Source organism: Phoenix dactylifera, chromosome 4 (genome assembly GCF_009389715.1).
Source record: "Phoenix dactylifera cultivar Barhee BC4 chromosome 4, palm_55x_up_171113_PBpolish2nd_filt_p, whole genome shotgun sequence".
NCBI classification, from domain to species: Eukaryota; Viridiplantae; Streptophyta; class Magnoliopsida; order Arecales; family Arecaceae; genus Phoenix; species Phoenix dactylifera.
Window position 1 is genome coordinate 20,616,019 of NC_052395.1, and position 27,853 is coordinate 20,643,871.

The following is a 27,853-nucleotide window of genomic DNA, read 5'->3' on the forward strand; positions in this document are numbered from 1 at the left end:
CGTTCTATCTATTTCTTTGCTGGCTTATAAGCCGAGATATTGGGCTAGTGACAAAGGAGATTGGATGATCTTTTCATTCGCAAATCCTTCTAGCTTCTCCTTTTTATTTTTCCTCCATAATTATATTGTTTCATTTAGACAATCATATTGCATGCAAATCTAAAATAAAATCAAATCAGATATTTGATTGTCAATGGTGTATGAAGATTTATGGAGAAGATCCATTCACCATATATCACCAATGTATAAAACCAATCCGTAAATCCAGTGTATGAAGGATTCTAATCCTATGCAGAAGATCCATTCACCATATATCACCAATGCATAAAACCAATCTGTAAATCCAGATAAAATAATAATTGTGCATGAAGGATTCTAATCCTAGCATGAAGGCTCTGATACCAATTATTAATCATAAATAATAACATGCTAAGATTTAGAATCATAATAGCACCGTATTCAAGTTTGAGAGATATATATGCGAAAGACGTATTGAATTCGTTCTTCAATCACCTAGAATAATAGCGGCTGAATCTTTTCTTCCTTGCTCCTCACAAAAGATAGCCGTCAATGGGGCAAGCTATCAACCATATGGAGAGGAGAGGAAAACCCAGCCTTTATATAGGAAACATAAGGGAGCCTTCCCATTAAAGGCTCCAAACTCTAATTAAGTTTTCTGGCCTACATACCAAAATTACCACAATAAATAAGACTCAATCTTATACATCCAAGGTGCACCAAAGCCCATAAAACAAAATGATTACACATCATATTGGGATTAACCATAGTACCATTATGAGCCATACATCTAACCCGTTTTATAAAATCAAAATACGCAATTAGTGGAAGCCCATATTTTGAAAATATTCTAACACAACAATCAAAAAGAGGACTCCAAACTTAAGTTATGCCTTTTGGTGCCCAATGGGGGAGCTTAAAAACCATCGGAGGTTCATGTGATTTTTGAACATGTCGAGGAGGCACTGAAAAATGAGTTTTTATGTTTATAGTAAGATTAAGATTCTGGTGCCTTTGGGCTATTAAGAAACAAGTTTAGTTGAGAGATTATGAGGATTAGCCTTGTTCGCTAGAAAACAATGGTGTATATAACTCAATTTTTATCACATGCATTTATATTATGGCAAAATTGGATTTCAAAAAGCATTGGAACCACTACCAAAATAAACATAAGAGAATAAGAATACTTATTTTATTTTTTAGAAAAATATCTTGTACATCCAATTCTTCATATTGGTTTTGTTAATGAATAGTGAATTTTAAATTATGAATATGATGCTATGAGTTAGTAACTCCACAATCCTTGTGCTATATATTTAACACGTCCCTTGGAACCGAAATCTTATTGTTTTCTCTTCTTTTTTTTTTGCATGAATATCCTTCTAAATATTGAATTTTGCATGAATATTTTTCCACAATTGATATTTGCATGTATATCCTCGTAAAATACCTATTATGCTATTCTACCTTTTTTTTATCTTTATTTTTTACATATGCACTCAAGCCATTTAATGCCGTTAAAAAATTAACGATTTTAAATTAAAATGACTAAAATATCTTTAATGGATAAATGTGTAAAAGAAACATTTATAAGGCGATCGCGATAGAGAACAAAAAAATAATTTCAAAATTTTATTTTTTTAATTAAAATAAATATAGTTTTTATTAATGGTGTTAGAAGAATCCAGGCATTTGTTAAAAAATAGTATTTTATGATGGTATAGAAATAAATATAAATTTTAAGAGGGTATTTAAGCAAATTTAAATTTTTAAAAGAAAAGGAAATAGTTTGAAGGAAAATAAAATGGCCAAACAAGCTTCATTTTAGGGGCCAGTTTGAAATGGAGTCCCACATACACCATTGCGTGTACCGAAAATACAAATAGATTGAAGCAATATGATTTATTCCTCAGCCATTAGATCTTAATCCAGTGGCTGAAATATACACTCCGAGACTTGAAACCGGTAGGGGACTCGGGAGTTGCGACGAGGTCCGCCGGCCCTAACCCATTCACGAGTCTCACCCGATCGATCCCTCCCATCTCTCATCTATTTCCCCTCTTCGTCCTCTCCCAATCCATCCCTCGCGTCCGGTCTACACCTTTTTCCGGCTCTCTACCACTTCGACGGCAACAAGGTCTCACCTTTTCCCGGCGAGCTTGAGCTCGGCCTGGCCATCTCGTGCCGAGCTCGAGGGCGGAGTTGCTTCCCATGGATGCGGATACGGCCATGGATATGGAAATAGGGGATGGCTCTTCGTCCTACTCCTCCTCCAAGCGTCTGGGCATCAAGAACACCATCCAAACCAATTTCGGCGACGATTACGTCTTCCAAATTGCTTCCAGGTATCTTTACCCGTCACCGCCTTCGATGGAATCAGCTGGAATATTGGAAGATGTCTCTTGGACTCAATCTGTTCTTCTTGTATTTCCGTTCGTTCTTTTTAAAGATTTGTTCGTTAATGTCAATCATATGAATTGGTAACTTGCTCAATAAGTTGCTTGCTTGTGCCATGCAGCCTTACTATTTTTTAATAATCGAGTCGAAAAGTGATCAATAAAAATACTCGTTTAGCCATATCCTTCTTCATGATGATTTATTTTATTTTTTAGACCTTTTGATAAGTGGGCGACCACTGGGCTAGGAAGGAGGAGCTCCGATGAGAATCGGCGAGTTGCGGTCTTGCGGCGCGCAACGTCGTCCGAGAGATCTGCAAGAAGCCGGTGGTCGGGGTTTCCGGCGCCGGCCCTCTGATGCTTAAGTTAGAGGGGGCAAGTGTATAAACGGGAGGAGTTGTGAATATTCAGAGTTTCAATCTTCCAGTCCCCTTTTAAAATGGAGAAGTTCCCCTTTTATGGAGGGAAGTTGGGTTACTTGTGATGTGACGGGGCAAACGGTCTGTCGTACGATTGGGCATGCAGTAGAAATTAATGCTCGATCGTGTGAATCAATGCTGTTACTGTAGGAGATCAGGCCGAAGCTTACAAATCATCGTGGAGTCATGCCATCATTTGTAGCCGAGCAGATTTACCGTAAGGGGCTTGATGTCCGTAGACAGCAGAAGCTATACGCTTTAATTATTGAGTAAGCTGAGTATCTGTAGGGGCTATACGCTTTGATTGTTGAGTAAACTGAATGCCTGTAGGAGTCATACGTATTGATTGTTGAAGAAGGCAAGGCATAGTTTTTCGGTCGCGCTGCGGGGGGATGTGACCACAGCGCGCGAGTCGGAAGGCTTTGGGTCGGTAGGGCTGCTCGGACGCTTCCAGGTCGGAGAGGTCACTCGGGCGCCTCCGGATTTCCTGGTCGAAGGATCTGCTCGGTCGCCTCCAGGTCGGAGGGTCCGCTCGGACGCCTCCAAGTCGGAGGGTCTGGTCGGACGTTCATGCAAGCGTGACGATTTATATTTTTTCCCCCCAACACTATCCCCCGACTTCCGAGCTCGAGCTGCTCGCAGGCTCGAGCGCGGGAAGTAGCTTCGGTCGTGTTAATGTGGATTAGGAGAATTTTGAATTATTGCGCGCTTCAAGGTGCTTTTAATGGGCGGCGTCTCCTTTTTTCCGAAACGTTTCATTAGGGGGGTGCCTTTTTATTTTTCGAAGCGTCCTCGCGTCGTGGCCTCATGATGGGGCCACACGATCCAACGAGGCGCTTCCATATTCGAAGCGTCAGCTCGAATTGAATGCAGCGCTTTAATTTTCGGGGTCGACACGTGTTGTGATCTGGACGGGAAGCAGTGCTCCGCCTCGCAGATCTGGGTCGTCAGAGGGATTTATATAAATTCCTACTTGGCCGTCTCTGACTTCTTTCCCATAGCCTCTCCATCTTCTTCCCAGTCCGAAGCGGCCAATCCTCCATTACCTCCGACGAACTCCCAAAGGTGTCCTCTTCGTCTATTCGGAACCCTCTCTTCCTCCCCTCTCCTTCTCTTTCTTCTTTCTTTCTTTTTTTTCCTAATGGGTCTTGGTCCGGATGAAATTGGGTCCACAATGAGTGAGGAGGAGGTTGAAATGGCCGAGGAGTGGTTTTTTCCTCGGCAAGGGTTCCGTGGAACCCGCTGGGTTGGGCGATCGGGTAACGAACCCCCTACAGGTCGGATCAGAGTGTATATGGAGGCACTCTGGGCCGGCCTGCGATTTTCCTTCCATAGGTTCGTGAATGAGTTGCTTGGGGAGTACCAACTCGTCCCAGCGCAACTTGCTCCGAATGCATGGAGGACGATTATCGAGTTTTTGTCCTTGTGCGTAGCACACGGGATCCCGTCTTCTGTGAATGTCTTCCGGCGGCTTTTCATGTTGAAGTCCAACCCGGGAGACTGAGAGTGGCTCTATATCGCCCTTCGGGGGGGGGGGGGGCGGCCACTCTTCCGGGGCGCTACGACGTCCATTCATGAATGGAAGAAAATTTTTTTCTTTTTGGCTTCCGAGCGGTCATGGGGGTTCGACCCTAGGTGGAGGCAGAGCCGGCTCAAGACCGCCAACAAACTCCCTAGGCTTTCCACGCGCGAGCAGGGGATCCTTGACGCCGTTCGCGGCCTCGGGGATGTTATTCTTCTGAGCGACCTCGTGAGCGAGGATGCTCTAATCAATGTCGGTCTGAGCTCGGCGCGCCCTCAGGGTAAGGATAGTAACTTAAAAAATTATCTCTCTTCTTTTTCCCCTCACAATATTTTACAAACTTCTTTTGCTCGTCCTTGCAGACATTGCGAAAATGGTGACCAACAGCGGAGCTCTGTACGCTCGGTTCCGAAAGAGGGCGGCCAAGACTAGAGGAGTCTTGCCCGAGCCGAAGAAGAAGGCCAAGATCTCGGCTGGTGGGGCCGCTGAGGAGAACGCTCCCCAAGCTGGGCCCTCCGAAGCTGCTCGGAGGGGGGGCTCGAGCTCCGAGCCTAGGAGCTTGAGCTCAGCAGGAGCTACTATGGTGCTCGCATGCCCGGCGCTAATCTTGCAGATCCCTAGTCGGCCGCCCGTCTAACCCGAGCGCTCGGCGTCCGAGCCGGGCAGCAGCCGAGGGGCCGCGAGGCCGCTTTCGCCGAAGGCGACAAGGCCCAGCCTCCCTGGTCCACCGGAGGACGAGGGCCAACAAGAGAGGCGGCCCTATATTCCAAAATGGGTGGTGTTCGAGGGCGACTCAACTCTCGAGAATGTCGAGACGACGCGACAGATCTTTTTCGTCGCACTTCTCCCAGCTGACAAGGCGAAAATTCAGGCCATGAGCGTGAACAATTTCTTGGACTCAACTCGCCTCTCTGCTGTTCGAGTAAGTCTATTCATTATTTACTATTATTTATTTTTTGCGCTTTTAGCTTTCATGCCCTAATTTTATCCTCGGCCTAATTTCTCTTTGCCTTGCTTACAGCACCTCCACGAGATCGATACACTGATCTCGATCGGTGCGGACTACAAGGAACGAGCTTGTAGGTGTTTACGGGCACAAGAAGAGGCCGAGAAAAAGTTGACGGAGGCCGAGCTCCAACAGAAGGAGCTTTTGCTTAGAGTGGGGGCCAGCGAGGATGTGGTCCAAATTCTGACCGCGGAGCTCGAGGAAGAAAGGGCCGCTCACGCTCTGACTAGATCAGAGGTGCGGGCCGCCGAGGCTCGCTTGGCCGAGGCGCAGTCCCTGCTCGTCGTCCGCGAGCAGGAAATAAAGAATATGGAGCTGAAGGCCGAGCAACTCGAAGCTCGGGAAAAGGAGGCCCGGGAGCAGGCCCAGAGCGCCGTCAACTCTTTCGTGAATCAGAAGAGTTCCGCGACCTGCTCGAAGAGGAAGCCGTGAACGGGCTCATCCAGGGCTTCAACGATTTCCGCAATCAACTGAGGCGGCTCTGCCCCGATTTCGACCTCAATCTGCTTCAACCGGGAGCGGGAGTCGAGGAGTCCGAGGCAGATGACTCGGTCGAGGCAGGGGCTCGGGCGGTTGAGGAAGCCGCTCAAGAGGCCGCTGCCGAGGAAGGCCCGGCGGGAGCATCCGAGGCTGCTCCTGAGGTTGCTGAGGACGGCCGGGCCGAGACCTTCGCCACGGAGGAATCGGCCGCTGCCGAGGGCTTGGCGGGAGTTCCTGAAGCTGCCCCCGAAGCTACCGAGGACAGTCGGGCAGAAGGGATCCCGGCTGCTGGTGCCGCGCTCGTCCCCTAGGGTTTTCTTTTTCTTTTGTTATTTTTGTAAAGGAGGATGGCCTTTATGTCTGTTATACGGCCGAGCCTCAATTTTGTACTCAGCCTTCGGGCTTTTCTTCTAAATGAACTTTCTTTTCTAAATTTGTGTAATTGATTTAAGTCTCGCTTCTCAGTAGATCTAAGGTTCTTCGGGTTCACTCAAGTTCATGGACTTAGGCTCTGCGGTTTCAACCACGTTCGTTACGTAGTCAGACTTAGGTTTGGCATACTTGCCAAGTCCCTGGATTCGGGTCCTAAGTCCCCGCTGCTCGGACCCTCGACCAGCGATATTGCTGTATTTAGGTCCGGGAGATACTCGCTTATCCTCGGGCTCGTCAAGCCTTCGAGCTCGAAACCGAATCCTGCTGAGCCCTAGAACCTGAGGTCGCTAGCCTCAGGCTCTGTAGATTAGCAGAGCTCGGAACTGAATCCTGCCGAGCCCTAGAACCTGAGGTCGCTAACCGGACTCAAATTTCATCGACTCCGTGAGCTCGGACCTTTAGTTGCCGAAGCGGATTGTTGGACCCCGCCGACTTAAACACGTCTAGGTACAGGCCCGATATAAGTCTCCAAGCTCGGGATCAAATTTCGCTGAGCTGCCGGTATAAATCGAACTAGGGTTCACTGACGAGTAGTGCACGCGGGGTCAATGAGGTCAGCCCGTGATTGACCCGGCAAAGCACCCCGACGCTGGTCAAGACTTTATTTAAGCATTCAATCGGTGCAGGAACGAATGAAACAATGTAACTACTGATTAAAATATACCTTTTGTACTGTCGGAGTCGAGCGTCTCACGCCGAGGTCGGCAGCTTTGCTCCTCGGCTAACTTTTGAGGACGCTCTTTTGCTCGGGGTCTGCTTTCTGGGGACGCCGGCACATTAGGAGAAATAGTTGCCATTGGAGATATGTGTGGGCGTTGCTTTGTTGTCATCCATGATCATTTTAGGGGCGCTTTGTTGTCAATCACGAACGTTTCGAGGGGCCGCGAAGGTGCTACCCCGTTATCCCGAGGTCGAGGGAGCTCGGGCTCACTGTCGACTCGTCGGAGCATCTCGACCTTAGTCGAGGAGGCGCTATGGGGGGCCGCGAAGGTACTACCCCGTTGTTGGTGTTGAGCGCCACGGAGGGCCGCGAAGGTATTACCCCGTCTTTCCGAAGTGTCGAGGGGTCTGGGTACGCACTGTCGACACTCGGGGCATCCCGAGGTCGAGGGGTCTGGGCACGCACTATGGACCTGTGACGCTTTCCAAGGCCGAGGGGTCTGGGCACGCACTGTCGGCACTCGAGGCATTCCAACCTTAGCCGAGGTATCGTACGTGAGGTCGAGAGGTTTGGGCACGCACTATCGACCTGCGACGCTTTCCGAGGTCGAGGGGTCTGGGAACGCACTGTCGACCTCGGGGCATTCCGACCTTTGTCGAGGTATTTGAGGGAGATCGAGACCGAGCTCGACATTGGCACTTCGGACTTCTGGCTAAGGCGCCCGGTGTTGCCCGGTGTTAATTATAGTATCCGAGCGAGGTCGTATATACGAGCTAGGCCGGGTCGTCTGAGAATCACGAAACATTTAGACATTAGGAGAAACGCAGCACGATTAAACGATTGCAGATAAATTATTGTAAAAAGGTGAGACTCATGCTCCGATCAGAGAGAACCCCTTGGGGTCCTACTGGTAATACATCCGGAGATTTTCAGAACTCCAGCTTCGTGGAATAGGGGTCCCCTCGAGAGACTCCAGCTTGTACGCCCCGGGTCGTTGGACGCGCGTGATCCGGTAAGGTCCTTCCCAATTCGGAGCCAACTTTCCTTGCTCGGTCGGCTGAGAGACTTCAGCTCTTCTGAGGACGAGGTCCCCCACTTTGAGGATTTGGCTTTGACTCTGGCGTTGTAGTATTGTGCCGTCTTTTGTTGGTACCTCGCCATGCGGACTCGGGCGGCTTTCCTTGTCTCCTCGATTAGGTCCAGGTTGTTTCTGAGCTGCAAAGAGCTGGAGTTGGCGTCATAATGCTCTACCCTCGGGGAAGGGAGCTCGATCTCCAATGGGATGACGGCTTCCATTCCATACGTCAAATTGAAGGGAGTTTCGCCGGTGGGTACACGGAATGTGGTCCGATAAGCCCACAGGACGCTGTATAGGTTTTCGACCCACTGTCCTTTGGACTGGCCGAGCCTGGCTTTGAGTCCCTGCAAAATAGTACGATTCGTTACCTCGGTTTCTCCATTCGTCTGAGGATGCGCGACCGAGGTGAAGCGGTGGTCGATGCCAAGATCGGAACAGAACTCTCTCAAGCGAGCGTTGTCAAACTGGCGGCCGTTGTCTGATATGAGGATGCGGGAAAGTCCGAATATGCAGATTATTGACCTCCAAACGAAATCCCGCATCTTCTGCTCGGTGATCCGGGCCACTGGCTCGGCCTCAACCCATTTAGTAAAATAGTCAATAGAGACGACCAAAAATTTTCTTTGTCTGGTTGCCAGGGGGAATGGTCCCAGGATATCAATTCCCCATTGGGCGAATGGCCAGGGGGAATTGATCGAGGTCAACGGGGCCGAGGGTCGGCATTGAATATTGGCGTTCCTCTGGCATCGGTCGCATCTCCGGACGAAATCTAGCGTATCCTTCTGGAGTGTCGGCCAGTAATATCCCTAGCATAGAATCTTATGCGCCAGTGCTCAGCCTCCCAAATGATTTCCGCAAATTCCTTCATGGACTTCACGCATTGCATAATCCGCCTCTGTCGGGCAGAGGCATCTAAGGAGGGGAGAGGTAAAAAATCTTCGGTAAAGCTTGCCTTCATGCAATATGTACCGAGCGGCTAGACGCTTGACTCGGCGAGCCTCGCGCTCATCACTGGGGAGGATTTCATCCTGCAGGTAGCTGATGAGCTCGTCCATCCAGCTCGGCTCAACCTCGATGCAAAGGGCCGGCTCGGGTTTCTCCGTGCTGGGCATTTGGAGATACTCCATCGCTGCTGCTTTGGGGAGCTCACTCATACGGGAGGACGCTAACTTCGACAATTGATCTGCTCTGAGATTCTCCGACCTGGCAATGTGTTGGATGTGGAAAGAGCTCAGAGTCGAGATGAGGTATCGCACTTTCTGGAGATATTTCTGCATTGATGGTTTTCTGGCTTCGAAGTCTTCCAAAATTTGGCTTACAACCAGTTGGGAATCACTGAAAACCTTTAGGTTCTCAACCTTCAGCTCCTTAGCCAGCTTGAGTCCGGCAATAAGTGCCTCGTAATCCGCCGCATTGTTCGAGGCGGGGAATTCGAAGCGCAGAGCTTGTTCCGCAACCACCCCATCCGGGCTGGTGAGGATGAGGCCTGCTCCGCTACCCCCCGAGGTCGAGGAGCCGTCCACATGCAAGGTCCACGGCTGTTTCGAGGGCTCCTCCGCTGTAGGTATGGGCTCGGGCTCGTCGGGCACAGTACACTCCACGATAAAATCGGCGAGCGCCTGAGCTTTAATTGCTGGCCTCGGACGATATTCAAGATCAAACTCCCCGAGCTCGACTGCCCACTTTGTAATTCGACCAGCACGATCTGATCATTGCAGGATTTGCTTCATCGGCTGGTCGGTCAACACGGCCACCGTGTGAGCTTGAAAATAGGGCCGGAGTCTCCGAGCTGAGACGACCAGGGCAAAGATGGTCTTTTTCAGTTTGGAGTATCGGGTCTCAGCATCCCTCAAGACCCGGCTAGTGTAGTATACCGGTCTCTGAAGCTTGTTCTTCTCTCAGACCAGGAACGAGCTCACTGCAACTGGGGAAACAGCCAAGTACAGATAAAGGAGCTCACCCTGCTGAGGCTTCGTGAGCAAAGGAGGAGAAGCGAGAAGACGCTTAAGCTCTTCAAAGGCTTGCTGGCATTCTGCCGACCACAAGAAGTTCTTCGGCCGCTTGAGAGCCGCGAAGAACGGGAGACAGCGCTCGGCCGACCGGGAAACAAATCTTTCGAGAGCTGCAACCCGTCCCGTGAACTGCTGTACCTCTTTAACTGTCCTCGGGGGCACCATCTCTTGGAGCGCTCGGATCTTCTCGGGATTGGATTCAATTCCCCGTTGGATAATCACGAAGCCAAGGAACTTGCCCGAGGTGACTCCGAATGCACATTTTGCAGGATTGAGCTTCATCCGGTACCTTTGAAGCGTGGAGAATGCTTCGTCGAGGTCAGCCACATGATCCTTCGCCATTCGGCTCTTCACCAACATGCCATCGACATTGACCTCCATGTTTCGGCCTGTTTGGTCTTTAAAGATTTGGCTGACCAGCCTTTGATAAGTTGCTCCAGCATTTTTTAAGCCGAAAGGCATCACTTTGTAGCAATAGGTGCCCCCATAAGTAATGAAGGGCGTCTTTTCTTCATCCTCCGGCGCCATCCGGATCTGGTTGCACCCTGAGAATGCGTCCATGAATGTCAGCAACTCATGTCCCGAGGTGGAGTCCACGAGCTGGTCGATGCTAGGGAGTGGGAAGCTGTCCTTCGGGCAGGCCTTGTTCAGGTCGGTGTAGTCCACGCACATGCGCCATTTTTCACTAGCTTTTCTGACAAGGACCACATTGGCGAGCCACTCCGGATAGGATATCTCCCGGATGAAGCTGGCCTTGAGGAGTTTGTTGACTTCCTCGGCCGCCGCTCGTCGTCGTTCCGGGGCGGCACTTCGCTTCTTTTGCCGCACGACCTCCGGATCTATCCCCGGTATATCAGCGGGCGACCAGGCGAAAATGTCCATGTTGGCCCGCAGGAAGCTGACAAGGCGACCTCTCTTGCGGGCATCAAGGCCGGAGCCGACCTGCACGGTTAGCTCGGGATAATTTTCTCGTAAGGGAATTCGGGTGAGTAGCTCACCATGCTCCACCCGCTTCTTCTGAGGCCCGACCCGTGTCTCTAAAGTTTCAGCTGAGAGCTTGTCATCTGGTGTCGAAGTTGACACCTTGGCCGGTTGCTTCGCCTCGTGGGTCGCCATGTAGCATCGCCTTGCTACCGCCTGGTCCCCACGGACTTCGCCGACTCCTTGGCTGGTGGGAAACCGCATAAGTAGGTGGCAGGTTGAGACCACGGCTCGAAGAGCGTTGAGCCCTGGTCGTCCAAGGATGGCGTTAAAGGCCGAGGGCAAGCGCACCACGAGGAAATCCATCCTCACGGTATTCTCTCGGGGGGCGAGCCCGACTGTAACCAGGAGATCGACCTCGCCCTCCACTGGAACCGAGTCTCCAGTAAATCCGACCAGTGGGGCGTTCATCCTCCGTAACTGTTTTTCTGCCATCCCCATTATAGAATAGGCATCAAAGTACAAAACATTCACCGAACTTCCATTATCCACTAGGATGCGTTTTACATCAAATTTGTTTACGACCATAGAAATGACCACAGCATCATCGTGGGGAGTTTCAACTCCCTCCAGGTCCTCATTCGAGAAAGAGATGACTTCAGAGGTGCGGGGGCGCTTTGGAAGAAGCCTTTCCCCAGCTGGTTCTCCGGCTAGGCCCCCCTATCTATGGTGTTGATAGTGCCAGCGATGGGTTTGTTAGCATTCGGCTCTCCATGCTGCACGACGTCCTCCACTGGCCTTTTCTCTTCACGCCGGTTCCGCACGAACCGGTTGAGCACTCCTCGGCGGATGAGTGCCTCGATTTCGTCCCGGAGCTGGAAGCAGTCCTTCGTATCATGGCCGTGGTCCCGGTGGAAGCGGCAGTACTTCTTGGGATTGTGCCAGGCCCCGGGGTCCCGCATCGGGGGTGGAGGCAGAAAATACCCTCGATCTTCATGAGGATCTCAGTCCGAGGAGCGTTAAGGGGAGTATAATTTTCGTACCTCCCGCTGGGTATGCGGGGCCGCGGTGGAGATCTCGAACGAGGCGGGGACCTTGGTTGGAGCGGTCCCCGCAGTCAGGGACCTTGGTTGGAGCGGTTCCCGCAGCCGGGGTGGACTCTTCAGACGAGGCGGGTTCTTAGCTCGGCGTGGAGACGGGCTCTTAGCTCGGCGTGGAGACGGGCTTCTGGGACGGCCGCGCTCCTCACAACGCCTCTTTTGCTTTTTGGAGTCTACTCGGCCCCACCCCGTCTAGAAGCAACGGCTTCCTCGGCTTTTGTGTACTTCCGTGCCCGAACTAGCATCTCGGTGAAGTTAGCTGGAAAATTCTTCTCGATGGAGAAGAGAAACCTATAAGACCGAGCTCCAGTCTTGAGTGCCGACATGGCTATTGATTGGTCAAACTCGCGGACCTCTCAAGTTGCGGCAGTGAAATGGTCCAGATATTCCCTGAGCGACTCTCCCTTCCTTTGCTTTATGTCAAGGAGGGAGTCTGAAGTCCGCCGCTGGGGTCGGCTGGCAGCAAAGTTGGTGGCGAACTGCCTGCCGAGCTGCTCGAAAGAGAAGACTGTGCTGGGTTTCAGCCCGGTGAACCAAAACCGAGTTGCTCCTCGAAGTGTCGCTGGGAAGACCTTGCAGAGCATGGCCTCCGAGGATCCTTGCAGTGCCATCAAGGCCCGGTAACTCTCCAGGTGATCGAGGGGGTCGGTCATGCCATTGTAGGGCTTCACCTGAGGCATCTTGAACCTCGGCGGGACCGGCTCATCCTCGATTTGTTGGGAGAAAGGGGACTTCGTGGTAAACTTGAAGTCGCCCTCTTGCCGTGGAGCGCCTCGATTTGGCGCTCCAGCTTCTCGACTTTCTTGTCGAGTTCGTCGCTCTGGGGGATCACCACGGTGGTCTGCTCGGGCGCAGGTTGCCCTGGGACTGACTCGACCTCTGACGGTTGCGGCCAGTCGTCTGGACCCCTCACTAGGGGTTCTCTCTAGGAGGATGCTCGGGCTGAACCCTGGCAGCGGCACCGCTCCTCACCATTGGCCTTTGAAGAGGCGTGGAGATCTCGGCCTTGGGGTGCCGGTCCACTTGAAGGGGGCACCGGTTGGACCGGGGCCTGAGGAAACGGTGCTGTCGGGACGCCCTTAGGTTGCAGGCTTTGGACAGCAGCTGCCAAGGCCTGAACCTGCTGCACCAGGGTATCAAACTGTTCCGGCCGAACTTGAGGAGTAGAATCGGCCGGAGGTGGTAAGTTCTGGACAGAGTGTCCAGGGCTAGGTGGAAGACGTCGGGAGGCATTAGAAGCTCCCTTACTTCTCAGCTTCATGGCCGCGACTCGGGCCCTTCCTCTAGCGCCAACTGTTGCTGGAATTTGGACCCGGGGGCGACCACTGGGCTAGGAAGGAGGAGCTCCGGTGAGAATCGACGAGCTGCGGTCTGGCGGCGCGCAACGTCCTCCGGGAGACCTGCAAGAAGCCGGTGGCCGGGGTTTCCGGCGCTGGCCCTCCGATGCTTAAGTCAGAGGGGGCAAGTGTATGAACGGGAGGAGTAGTGAATATTCAGAGTTTCAATCTCCCAGTCCCCTTTTAAAATGGAGAAGTTCTCCTTTTATAGAGGGGAGCTGGGTTACCTGTGATGTGACGGGGCAAACGGTCTGTCGTACGATTGGGCATGCAGTAGAAATTAATGCTCGATCGTGTGAATCAATGCTGTTACTGTAGGAGATCAGGCCGAAGCTTACAAATCATCGTGGAGTCATGCCATCATTCGTAGCCAAGCAGGTTTGCCGTAAGGGGCTTGATGTCCGTAGACAGTAGAAGCCATACGCTTTAATTGTTGAGTAAGCTGAGTGCCTGTAGGGGCCATACGCTTTGATTGTTGAGTAAACTGAATGCCTGTAGGAGTCATACGTATTGATTGTTGACGAAGACAAGGTGTAGTTTTTCGGTCGCGCTGCGGGGGGATGTGACCACAGCACGCGAGTCGGGCGTCTTTGGGTCGGTAGGGCTGCTCAGACGCTTCCAAGTCGAAGAGGCCACTCGGGCGCCTCCGGGTCGGAGAGGCCACTCGGGTGCCTCCGGGTTTCCAGGTCGAAGGATCCGCTCGGTCGCCTCCAGGTCGGAGGGTCCGCTCGGACGCCTCCAGGTCGGAGGGTCCGGTCGGACGTTCATGCAAGCGTGACGATTTATATTTTTCCCCCCAACAAGTCGTGTTTGTGTCTTTAATTAATCTGTAGATACTTTTTCTCTTTTAAACTTTTGTTTACATTATCTCAATCTAAACTCTTTTTCAAGCTTTCCTTCAACATTAGATAGTTCGTCGAAGTGATGCCTTCTTGTAGGACAAAGCCATCACCTTTACATGTCGCATCAAGTTCCCTGTGTTATTCTCTACCATTACAGGGGTGGGGCGGGGGCGGGGGCGGGGGCGGGGGCGGGGGCGGGCGGGCGTTAACTTTGCTCTTTGATGGAGTTCATAGTTTTGTTATTGCATTTTCACTTGATATAGTTTTGCATGTTATATACCACTGTTGCAACTTGTAGTTTTTGTTTCTTGATGTTTATTTCGATTTGTTGCAAGCCATCTTCTGTTTTTTTAAAATTGATAGAACTTATAGTAAATAATAGAACTTATATTAAATAACATTTTTGATGCAATATTCTATTTCTAAGTCAGGAGATTTCAACATTGGCAGTGTCCCTATCAACAAACACAATCAAATTATACTCTCCAGCAACCGGACAATATTTTGGGGAGTGTAAGGGACACAGTGGAACCATCCATGAGATTTCCTTTTCAATTCCATCCTCTGCACATGTTATATGTTCGTGTTCGTCCGATGGCACTGTTAGAGCATGGGATACAAGGACCTTCAAGCAGGTTTAAAAACTGTTTTTTTTTTCCAGCAAGTGTTTTAAGTGCTCGCATGCTTTCTTGTTAATGAAAATGTTCAAAGTTTGTTGGTTAACTTTGGTTTGTACTGGTTTTTGCTTATACTCCAACCATGAATTTTGTCAGCGACATATTTTATTTTTTTTGTTTTTAAATGGCTGTATCATTTTTCTACATTTCTTAAGCTTCTCTCGTCTATCAAACTCCACTGCCTGTTCAAATCCTTAGGAAGAATAAATGAAGATAAATAGCCTGGAGGCCAGTTGAGTGAGTGGAATGGATGGCTAGAAGGGATGTCAGCTCCTTTTTTTCACTCTCATCCTTTTCCATCTTCTCTTCTTCCTCTGTATTTCTTATGTTTTCTCCTCCCTCTCCTTCCCCCACTTTTTTTTGTTCTCCTATTCTTTCCGTACTTTCTGCTCCTACTCTTTGTATTTTCTATCCTGGAAAGCTTTCTTCTGCACCTTATTCAACACAGGTGAAGGAAGGAAGCTAGGTACCTCTTTCTTCATACTCATGGACTTCATGATTCCAACAGGTCTCTCAAAGCTGGCCAAAATTAATTAAGTAACAAAGTGAGAAAAAAAAAGAAATGGAAACAACTATGGTGGAGTATGTTCAGATCAAATCTCAGCCATTGGACCAAAACAACTTGCAAAACAATCCCCTAAAACATAAAAGTAAAATCCCCAAGACTCAAATTTGCTTTATTAGGCTCACAAGACTCCAACTAGGACTGAGTTTGGGCTCATTGCATACCCTTATCACCCCAAGTGCATGATCTTTAACCTGGACTGTTTCGTTGTGCAAGCTGAAAACTGTTATTTAACAGAGTACGAAATCCAGGTCTTTCTGCATCACTATATTCTAAAAAATATAAATTATTTCAGCACAGTCAGTATCTCAGTGATAAATGCCAATTATCACAAAAGGGTATTCTTTGCTCTCTTACTTTTATAATTTCACCGATGTTTTTACTACTTATTATCCCATTTAGCATATTATTCATTTCCCTTTTAATAGTGTTGTGCACCACTGAGAATAGTCAACAAATCCTTAGTTTCCTCAAACATGAGCAACCCAGAAACCACGCTTTGACCTCTATAGCTGTGCTTTTCCCATGACTTCATGCTGTATGCATACTGTAGTTCAAATCCTTTGGTTTCTATGTAATGAATATATCTTCTTCGGTTTCTTAAGAAAAAATCTCTTTTCTCTTTGATCAGCTATTTCTTTAGTTCAAAATTTATGGTCTAGGCCTCTTTAATTGGCTACTATATTTGATGATGATATATATCTTGGGTGATGAATATATATCTTGGCCGATGCAACTCAAGTTGTTTTGGTTGAGAAAGTATCGTTTCTTCACTTGTGTATTTCTGTAATTGAGTATTTATGACCTAGGTTTCTACATTAAGGGCTGGTTCCTCCCAAGAAGTATTTAGCTTTTCTTTCGGTGGATCAAGTGGTAATCTACTTGCTGGTGGATGCAATGCTCAGGTAAGTCTTACGGTTTATTATTCTTTTTATTAGAAATCTAATGCATTATTTTTAAGGATAATGCTGCTATCTGTTAAGCCATATATTTCGATTTCTCATATCTGCATATAGCATCATATGCTTGAGCTTCTTAAGTCATTATATAAAAATTTCTACACTTCATACACTTGATGCAATTGCTTTACAGATATTTTCTTTGATATTTAATGATTAGGACTAAGGTTATAAATACTATGCACCATGATAAGATTGTTGTGATTGGCACTGGTCTCAACTATATTCGACTGCGTGCATGAAGATACTTTAGCAATGAAAAGAAAATTCAATAATTTTGATGCATGTTGCATTGAACTTATAGTACCAAGAATCAGTAGTAATCATCAATTCTGAAAATTTTTATCTGTCTTAGGAATCTGATGGGTTATTAATGGACATGGGCATAAAGTTTTCTAATCTCTCCTCTGAAATTGATTTTATTTTTCAAATATGTGACTCAGACCTAAACATTCTGAAAAACTTAAATATTTTGATATGTTGATTTGATGAAAATACATTATATAAATAATTTATCTCACTAATGAAGTCAATGTACACTTAAGTCTTTCAAACAAAAAAAAAATACTTTAAAGTGATTTATTAGTTGTTGATTGAAGGTACTGCATAATTGTCCTTTAGTTTGCTACATATTAATTTATTTAATTTTGTTAAATCTGAGCAAATTTTTATCTGATGCTGCATATATCTATGCAATGGAAGAATTTCTTTGAATACAAATTGATTGATATGCCTACTTGCTGTACTATGAAGGTTGACATGCCAGAACAAATAAAAATGCTGAATGATATGTGGATAATACATGACTTGTTAGTAAAACGCCAGCTGTGGAAACTGTAGGATCTGCACTGTGCAGCCCATGCTAGCATGTTCAAAAAAGCATACAGCGATTGAGCCCAAACTCCTCCTGAGTAGTGTTGGTGAGGTTCCGTGGTTGCTTCATTCACCACAGCAATTTATAATTACTTAAAATTTAAACAAAATATCCTTTTAGTCTGCCTTGAGAGGAGAGAAACAAGAGTAGAGCAACTCTCTAAATTAGGAGAGCATTTATCAAATTACAAATTGGATATTGCAGCCCTTAATACTACTCTCATGTGCATCACTTGCACCGGTATTTTGTTTTTTTGAACCATGATTGTTGCATTGCTGTTACAAAGGGCTGGCCTTGGAACAACAGTATGGTTGCTCTATTCTGACTTGGGTATCATGGATTTGAAACATGGAAATTGCCCCTCCTTACACGAGCTCAAGATTGCGTCCATCTAACCCTCCCCTGACCTTGCAGTTGGCGGGAGCCTTGTGCATTGAAATGCCCTTTTATTATTACATTGTTGTTATACATTGTTTTATAATGGTTGGTTATTAAGTCCTTCATAATGTAATAATACGTGTTCTTTCTCATACCCCTAGGAAACTTATTACCATAGAATGCATTGTGTGGTATTAATTTTGTGACATCATTATGACATGGGAGAATGATTTCTTGCTTTTAGAGAACATGGATCACAACTTGAGTTTAGATGGGAGGATAAATACAACATGACAAATAATTTTAGGAAAGCATCATCCTCATTTAAAAAACTTATGCATATTAACTGTTGTGAGATACATTTAAGATGCCTCAGGGAGTTACATTTCAACAGTAATTGTTTGCCAAAGCTTGATATTTACCTTTCTGTGGCATCATTTTGTTGCTCTCTTTAAATGAACTATTGTTGTAAATTGCATATTTCATATTTGTAGTAGAGGCTTTTATTAGTACCACAAAAAAGCTTTTTGACTTAAAATTCTTACGCATTTGTCATTCAGAATGGAATTGAATCATGATTACTATGTAAAGTTCCCGATTTTTTTTTTAGTCAAAGAGACCAGTACATATTCTTTTGAGGAGATGTGGGAGTGTGCCTTTTGAAAGTTTATTGTAACAAAGTTAAAGTGTGAAGAAAATATAGGGGCCATGTTTTATATTGGAACCCCAGTGAGGACTTCTTTCTCTATAAAGAAGAGAAATAAAGTTGGATGGTCAGATCTGGAACAAATAATTCCTGATGAAGGGTAAGGATCTCGTTAATCTAGTGGAAGGTTTTGACGAAGAATTTCATCAACCTTCTACAGGCAAATGCTACTGCACTTGATAGGAGACAATGGACAAGTAGGATTTGTAAACTCAGAGAAGATAAAAGTGCTTGACAAGGACAATTGGCAATGCTTATGGTGCTTTATTTTATTTGACAAAACTAATGGTTGCGGTAGAATTAATTGATTTTAACTCTGATATTACTTGTTTGACTTTCTAACATTTTGCAAACAATCTGCCTTTCTTATTATCATGCTAGTTGGATAGGGTGTAAGCTATATATGAGCATAGACATATTATGTCATCTATAAAGTTCTTCAAACTTGTTATGATGGCTTCTTGTGATCTTGGTGTATATGCCAATTTTAAATGCTTTAATTTCTTGCAGATATTATTTTGGGATTGGAGAAATGGAAAGCAAGTGGCTTGCTTGGAAGAATCTCACATGGATGATGTGACACAAGTATGTTTGGTTGAAACTTATAAAGAGTGAATCGTTTTTTTTGCAGGCTTGCAGCAATTGTTTTTGCTTAGAATGAAAGCAAAAATGTGTTTCTTGATAATTGGTTCACCATGGAAAAAAATTCAAAGCTTTTAAAAAAATGCCATCTTTTGAAAAAATATAGAAGTAAGTTTTCCTTATGCTTTGATCACTAAAGAGTATATTTTGTAGTAGAGTGAAGGCATGGGAACCAATTGTTATCGACTTTTTTAATTTAATTTTATTTTCAAACAAGTCTCACATTTTTCCCTGAAGTAATTGGTTTGAGGAAAAAAAAATGAAGCTGCATGACAACGGAGCCTTAAATCTGTTGCTTATCTGAGATTCTCTTGTAAGGGTTTTTATGCAAGTCCTGAAGTTTTTCGATGATGGTTTGAATGATAATACTATGTGGGATTAGGAATGCATCATAGCAGAATTTCTGCTTCAATGGTGCAGGGGATCTCATTTATATAATAATTTGAAGATATCATACCTGTAAGACATAAAAATAGATTAGACATAATAAAAATAAGGGATTATTGAAGACAATTAGAGGCATCCAACTCAATCCTTGAATAAGAATGAGATGTATGAGTTATTGGATTGACGTGCTACAATCAAAGTTCCAACATCTTCATCTGTTGTTCAAAAGATCTTATCTCAAGCCCAACTTGTAAAACACAAGGAGGGTGACACATCAGCAAGAGGTATGGCTATACCACTTTCCTAAATTGATAAAAGAAGAGATCAGTATGCCTTATCAGAAAAGCTAGGAGCAATCAGCCTTCTCTCAAGGTGAATGCCTCTTTGCAAAATAATAGAATGGATGAGAAGAATTACTTATAAGAAAGATCAAAGATGCTGAAATGACAAGGACAATAATGATGCATATTGGAAGTGCATAGATGTCTTCAGAATGATGACCGGTTGTGGTAAAAAGCAGATAAGCTAATCTTTGGTGGGGGAATTATAAATTTTGTCCAAGCAAAAGCAGTGAAAAAGATAAATCTGAAGGTGGAAGAAAGAACGCTTCCTATGGGTTTAAATCCAAGTACTGGGGCCTGTCCTAGTTTGGGCAGTATCAGGATGGACCTGAATAACCGTTAAAGACAAGAACCAAGAGAAATTATGGTGCAACTATTCTGGAGCCATCCCAGTCAGGAAGAGTATGACTGTACGATTGGAGCGCGGAGGATGACACTGGAGACCACTTGCACCATCTGATATCAGTGCATAAGGTACAAGTTTATGCTGAACAAGCAGGATGATTACAATTATGGACTTAAAACTTCTTGGTTGGACTCAATATCTGATGTGCATCCCATCTCCAGCTAAGGAACAATCCTATTCTACATGGTTAGAGGAAAAGCATGCAAAAGTAATAAACTTGTGGACTAATTTTCTGGAAAAAGGGGCAACTAAGGTGATTGTGTTTTTGAAGTATTTCCACATTTTTTTTAAATTTTTAGTTTTTCTGGTTCAAGTTCAAATTAGTCTTCTGTTTTTTGTTTTAGAGGTTTACTTGATTACTGATTAGATTAGAACATATAATATTTGGAGGGTTTAAATTAGAGTGTGATGTGGCAACTTAGTAAGTAGTGGAGACCTTGCTAAAGTATTGGCCAATAAGCAGGGATAGATGATCCCACTTGTCCTCCTTTGTCTTTAAACCCTAGGAGTGTGTGGTGACTCCTCCATTGTTTGGGAAATTTCCTATTCAACCAAACAAGAGAAAATTTTTAATTTTTCTTTTCTTTTCTCCTATTAGTTTATTTTTTTTTCTTTCACTTTCTTGCGAACCAAAGATGGCCAACATATCTAAATATCAGAATCTCGATAGTGTAGATGCAATGACTTTTAGGTTTTTTCAGGTATTGTAGGTTGTTTACATTTTCAAGATATGTAAAAGTATAACCTTTAAGATCCTTAGTTATTTTTCATGGAGACTTCAAATTGCCTTGCAATCTTTTGTCAATACATTTAAGGATGTCCATGGGTATTCACATGTCCATAGGAATAATATATGTTTTTGAGGTTTCTCCTAAAGTTTGGATTCAAAATTAAAAAATAGATATATCTTTTGTGAGAATATGCAATCCAAGGTAACCAACCTTTAAAATTGAAACCTATTGAGGATTTGTATTGGGAATTTACCATACGAAACATTTTTGGCTTCATTTTCTTAATGCAATCTTAAACCCTTTTTTGTCATTTCTTGTTATTCATGAGATATAGATTTTTTTTAAAAAAAATAGAATTGGCTTGACCCTCGTACACTGTGTAGACTCAACTTGCTGCAGTTTGAGACGGAAAAAGAAAATTAGTGCTAGGAGGCGATTGAGACGAAAAAATAGTTTGTACATCAACTCACCTACTCTATCCATTTGGCCTATTATTAATTGATGCATCAACTCTCCTACTCTATTTGCAACGACACAAGACCTCATCCAAAAAAAGCTAGTAGGAAGGTATTATTTGAATTTCTTGATCCTATATAAGCACTGATGTGGTGTGCTGATCTTATATAACTCAAGATCTATTCAGCAAATAGCCGATGTGGGACTAAACACATCCCTGTATGGGTCCTCAAATCTCCTGTTTAAGCCCTGATGTCCTCATCAAGCTAAGAGTTCAAATCCATTCAAATCTAACTATAAGCACTATGATCGGCCCGTGGTTAGCCTTAATGGATTAATGCTGTAGTTTTTCTAGTCCATATAGGTTATAGACTGGGTGTGCTCTGATACTATTTGTAACAACTTAGGGCCTTACTCAAAAAGACTAGCCGGAAGGCATTATTTGAGTTTCTTCAACCTGCATAAGTACCTAAGATCTATCCAACGAATAACCAATTGGGACTAACACTATCAATCACCTATTTGTTATAGATTCATCAACTTCTACGAATCACACCAATCTCTATCTAACTTGAGGCATTGTATCAAATATCAATGGTGTAAACATAGTTAACAATATATCAACTCTGAAAAAAATGCATAACCAAGTAGATAAGATGGTGGCTCTCGACAGTGTCTTAGGAAAAAGCTATATTTGGCTACACTTCGAATGTTGTGCATTGCCGACCGGAGAATTAGCTCATATCTTCATTTTGATCCCCATTTAGAAGTTCGGGCTGTGCAAGCACAAGAATAAATCTACCTGGGAGCCTAAATTTTGGCTTAGATAAGACACGTTGGGGTTAAGAATGGGTGGTGCTCGGCCTCCCGAGTCTAAAAATAAAAAATTTAAAAGGAACTATTATGGAGCTGGATAGTTGCATGGGTGAATATGCGGAAATATAATGGAATATTTTAGAGGTAAAAAAAAAAGAAGAGCGTCACGGGGTGGAGTCAGACTTTGCGAGTACTTGCATGGCAGATGTAGAGAAAATTTTCCTATTCAACCAAACAAGAGAAAATTTTTAATTTTTCTTTTCTTTTCTCCTATTAGTTTACTTTTGTTTTCTTTCATTTCTTGCGAACCAAACATGGCCAACATATCTAAATGTCAAAAGCTCAATAGTGTAGACGCAATGACTTTTAGGTTTTTTCAGGGATTGTGGGTTGTTTACATTTTTAAGATATGTGAAAGTATAACCTTTAAGATCCTTAGTTATTTTTCATGGAGACTTCAAATTGCCTTGCAATCTCTTGTCAATACATTTAAGGATGTCCATGGGTAGTCACATGTCCATAGGAATAATATTTGTTTTTGAGGTTTCTCCTAAAGTTTGGATTCAAAATTAAAAAATAGATATTTTTTTTGTGACATTATGCAATCCAAGGTAACCAACATTTAAAATTGAAACCCGTTGAGGATTGTATTGGGAATTTACCATACGAAACATTTTTGACTTCATTTTCTTAATGCAATCTTAAACCCTTTTTTTTGACATTTCCTGTTATACGGTGCCTAAATAATATTTGTATTGTTTTTTAGATGTAGTTGTATATTTAATTTTTCTTGCTACAAGAAGTAGATAATGCTGTATTGCTCCAAATCCTCGGATATTATTTAAAGGTTTCTTCAGTTCTATGATTGTGTGAACATGAGACACTTTAATCTGTATTAGTATACCATGTAGCATTAACTGTGGAATGGCGTTTTTCTGTGTTCCATTCAGATGTTACGACATAGCTTCAAGAACTGTACAGTTACTCATATCTTTATTCAGTAGGTTTATGCAGCAAAGTTGGCATCTCCATATTATCTTCTAAATTATCCCTGTGAACTCTGATGTCTGCTAGGTACGATTCATTCCAGAGAAGCAAAATAAGCTCATTTCTTCTTCTGTTGACGGATTGTTATGCCTTTTTGATACCGATGGACAAATTGATGATGATAACCATTTGGAATCAGTAAGTAATTAGTGTTGATTTTATTTCGTTCTTATAGTTTAATGCGATACTGCAACAGCTACGGTTACTCAAGCTGGCACATGTTCTAAGGTGCAAGTAAAATTCTTTATTTATGAGCAGCAGGAATTTAGTTAATTTGAGCTATTTAAGATGACATCTGCTAGACCTACCTGCAAATGTATGCTAGTGCCACCTGCACGCAGCATAACTTTGAAAATGGCCCTTAGCAATATGAAACTTGCGTCTAATAGACATGGGGTCTATGATTTAAGGGGGCAGGGTACGGTTCGTGTTAACGTAGTTTTAGTTTTTTTGTGTATGATATATTTGTTTTCTGTATATTTTAACAACAAGGGACCTATTAAACTATAAAGCAATAGAGACTTTGACATTGAAACTTTAAAGAAGCCATCTGATTCTTATTATGCATATTCCCAGATATAATGAAGTAAATTATGATTCTAGTTATGCACAACCTTTTTACTTCATATGTGCATTTTTCAATCTTTTTGGTCATGTTCTAGACTGTAAACATATTGTTTCTCGATAACAGTGGCTTCTTGTTCATTTTCAATTTTTTAATTTTTGAATTTTAGAGGTCACAAGTATTCCACAATTCCTGAATATTTAAGCATTGAAGGACAGAAGCATCTAATTTTACTGCATAGAAAACATATGCAATATGAAGGATTTATATCCGAATGTAACACATGCCAATCCTTATTAATGGACAGGTGATGAATGTTGAGACATCTATTGCGAAAGTAGGATTTTTTGGGCAGATGAATCAAAAGCTTTGGTGTTTGACGCATATTGAAACATTAAGGTAGCACTAGATCCTTTGTTGGATTAAAGACACCATTACTTCAAAAAATATCATAATGGAGCTCTTGCATTTTTAATTTTCCAATTTTCTTTTCTTTCTGTCCTTCTTTTGATCTAGAGAGGATAGAACCTCAGGGTTGCAATATACTTACTTTGTACGGTGAGTTTTGACAAATTATTACTGACTGAAGGATAATTCCACTATATGCTCCTTTGACAGACCAGAGATGTGCAGAGAATTTAAATTTGGGGAGCGACCTGGTATATTGATTGGACATATAGATCTTGGTGTAAACTAAGGGGACATTTTCTTTCGGATCTTGAGGCTTTTCCATGAGGCAGATTTCCAAATTCACATGTTGATCAATATCTGAATCATTTGTTTCAAGTGATGGTGTCACCATGCTGCACCGAAACAAGCATTCCTATGCTGCTTGCTTTTGTTTCTACAAAGTGAACCCTTCGTACGAGCATATATACATTGCAATTAGTAAATAACAGGAAGATTGCCTGTATTCATTTGTCCGGGTCTATTTCTATTGTATCATGATAACTTCATTGAAGCATTTTGATGGAGGGCTCAGGGTTGTTGCTGAATTTCTGCAAGGTGATTTCATGCAGTCTGAATGTAGGTAGACTTGATCTTTATGATCAGTAAAGCATGTTTAAACAGAATAGCCGTACCATTAAAACTTGTCAGTGAACTAAACTGTGGGGCTAAAACCATTAACCATATAGGGTACTATGCCCCAAATAAATGTTTAAAATGACTTTTCTTTTATGTTCTGTTTCGGTGGAAGGAAAGTAAAGGGTGATGAATATTCAAATTTTGGGGAATCTTGTCATAATATACATGTTTAAGTCATGGAATGGGAAGCCTATATTTGTAATTTCAGTTCATTTCCTTCAACTTTCCAGTATCCAAGCAGAGTGTGCATGTTTTTATAAACAATGATATTTGAACAATTATATTTATTTAAACAATTATATTTATTTAAAGAATAAGACTTTAAGCATGGATGGCAAGGACAACACAAAAATGGAGATAATTTCCACTTCCAGAGGTGTACCTTCTGATATTCTTTTTAATACTGTTCTCTAGGCTATTTTTAGCTGAGACATTGAAAATTTTTTGTTCTTCCAGTGTCTTCTCTTCTCCACTCAATGAGCTTTGCTAGTGAATGAAGCATTTGAAGGCTTTACAGATCTCTATGTAATCATCTTTTCTGTTCTTTACAGTATATGGGACTGGGAAGAGGGAAAAAGAGAAGTCAATTTCGAAGAAGCTCGTTCATCAGCTTCTGACAGATGGAATCTAGACCATGTATGGTTGTCTGCTCTTATAATTGGATTCTTATGATCCATTTCAGTTCATAGTTACAAAAACCAATTCACTATACAGTATTATATTATTGCTGATTCTTTAGCTTGGTTGCTTAGTTATTTCTTATCTTTCTAGGTTTTCTCTTATGGCCTTATAATTATTATTTCGAAAATTATTTAGTGATGATCTTTAAGCTCCCTTAGTGAATCTGTTTACCTGTTTCATTTTTTTTGCTAATTTTTGTTTCTAACCTTGATAAGTTAATTGCATGTGGCATTTGCTACATGATAGCTAAAGGCTTTGAAATGATCTAATTGCCGAAATTGAAATTTTACTTGGGGGACTGGACTGAAACCGAGTTTTAGTAATTAGCTGCTGTGAATTGATATTTAACAGTGATGATATAATAGTTTGTTGATCAGAAGTGACAAGGAGTGTCATAAGGTGTGTCCAGGTGTCTGGATGTTTGGACAAGTCAAAAAACTGAAATTTTGAAGTGTCTCGGAAACACTGCACCCAAAACTGGTTATTTGAGCTGGGCTTCAGAAACTCCTGAAAACACTAACTTGGAAATTTGGTTTCCTGTTTGAAATAAAGTATTCAAATGAGAATAAACCTAGCTATTAGAGCCCAATAAATGCAATAAGCCTGCATCGCTGGCCTTTTCTCTGACCAGCTATGGCTGTCCACAAGGCCCTGTTCGGGTTGTTCTATGCTGTCCTTTGCCGTACCAAGTTCTCTAGACCACTTTTGGTTATACACCTATTCGCGCATATATGCTATCTTGTTTTTTTTTTTTTTTTTTTTAATAATCATCTGCAATTGTACATATTTAGTGCTGGAGTTGATTGAAACTCCTTTGGTGTTGCATCATGATTTGCTTTCATGCTTCCATTTTGTGCCCAAGAACCATATAACTCATGAATTTTGTTTTGCGAAGCATACACCACAATATAATTTAGCTCTTTGGCATATGTAATCCATCTTAAAGGTGATCAGAGCTCCATATCAAACACTGTCACTCTCCTTTAATTAGACTTTCTGTAAGTCCAGGGATTCCAGAGGATTCACTAGATTTTGATCATACAGCTAACAGCATTCTCTTCCTTCTCATTTCATCTAGGGAAATGGGAAAGTTTCCCCAGCTTGTACTGCTACAAGGCTTTACTTACAATTTTGTCTAATGACATGAAGCCTACTGCCCCACATGATCTTTTTCATTTTAACTCCGCTTCTCTGGGCTCCTACCCTCTTGCCTCTCTATAGGTGGATTAAATAATTTCTTTTGCTTCATTAGCATTTTTTTCCCAATGTAACTTGACAGAACAATGTGATGTTAGATTTCTAGTTATCAGGCTCAAGCTTCATACCTCACGTTGCAGTTTTCCTACCTGCAAAGAATATGATTTCCTTTGTCATTTAATATCCTGCATAATAGATTATTGAGAGTAGTTGAGTAAAGTGGCATACCAAGGTAAATATCCTGACCAAATTTGCTTCCTTTCGCTTTGTTCTTCTGTTTTGTTGTTTGGCAGGTTGACTATTTTGTTGATTGCCACTACTCCAAAGTTGATGACCGCTTATGGGTGATTGGTGGTACGGGCTCGGGGACACTTGGTTACTTTCCCATTAGTCATGAACCACTTGGAGTGATTGGGTCCCCGGAAGCTATTCTTGAAGGTGGCCATGCAGGGGTAGTAAGAACTGTATTACCAGCTTCAAGCAGTCATGGTGGCCTTGCATCAGCCAAAGGTGTTTTTGGATGGACTGGGGGTGAAGATGGTCGCTTATGTTGCTGGTTGTCAGATGACTCAATAGGAGCAGACCGGTCATGGATCTCAAGTGCCCTAATTATGAAATCGCAGAAGGCACGTAGCAGAACCCGGCACCATCCATATTGAAGGAGATCCCTGGGACATGACTTCCCGGTTTAAAATCTGCTGTAAAACAAGGTTTTCCATTTGTTGAGAGGACAAAAAAAATCGAACTCCCTTGGTTTGAATGTGATAAAGTGATAGCAAGCCAGAGCATTGCATTGAGGCGGATGTGTGTTATTGGGATGGCTGTTGATGTATTGGTTCTGTACTTCTGTGGCATTACGAAGTTGTTTTATTTTTATGGGCATCCGTCCATTAGGCTCGGTGCATCTGATTTCTTTTTGCAACCTAAATCAGATTTTTGTAGCTGTTGGAATTTTGATTTTTTGATAATTAAACCTAGGAATTTTTGAATTCAATGTTCTTGCAGCTAATGGAATTTGAAAATATTTTAGAAATTGAAATCCAGGGCTTTTTGACTCACAGGATTAGCATCCTTGATCGTGTAGTGTGGTCCGACGAGGGCTGCTACTTAAAACC

The 27,853-nt window shown here is 43.7% G+C and overlaps 1 protein-coding gene across 3 annotated transcripts; it reads left to right on the top strand.

Moving 5' to 3' along the window:
* Positions 1-1,974: 1,974 nt before the first annotated feature.
* LOC103721567 (WD repeat-containing protein GTS1) lies at positions 1,975-27,732 on the top strand. 3 transcript variants are annotated; one of them, XM_039125812.1, is made up of 8 exons: positions 1,976-2,363; positions 14,652-14,859; positions 16,276-16,371; positions 18,894-18,968; positions 23,237-23,347; positions 24,082-24,173; positions 25,412-25,496; positions 27,032-27,732. In XM_039125812.1, the coding sequence occupies exons 1-8, from the start codon at positions 2,230-2,232 to the stop codon at positions 27,395-27,397; spliced, it is 1,167 nt and encodes a 388-aa protein (XP_038981740.1). In that variant the 5' UTR covers positions 1,976-2,229; the 3' UTR covers positions 27,398-27,732. The 3 variants fall into 3 exon arrangements, with proteins under 3 accessions (XP_038981742.1, XP_038981740.1, XP_038981741.1); XM_039125813.1 differs by having other exon boundaries at positions 1,999-2,363; positions 14,675-14,859; XM_039125814.1 differs by lacking the exons at positions 24,082-24,173; positions 25,412-25,496 and having other exon boundaries at positions 1,975-2,363.
* Positions 27,733-27,853: the final 121 nt, after the last annotated feature.

What these genes read in the sequence shown, in the direction of transcription:
- LOC103721567 (XM_039125812.1), top strand. Translation starts at nt 2,230, where the DNA reads ATGGATGCGGATACGGCCATGGATATGGAAATAGGGGATGGCTCTTCG. An exon ending in ACATGGATGATGTGACACAA is followed by an intron (nt 18,969 to 23,236) that starts GTATGTTTGGTT and finishes GATGTCTGCTAG; the next exon opens with GTACGATTCATTCCAGAGAA. An exon ending in ACAGATGGAATCTAGACCAT is followed by an intron (nt 25,497 to 27,031) that starts GTATGGTTGTCT and finishes GTTGTTTGGCAG; the next exon opens with GTTGACTATTTTGTTGATTG.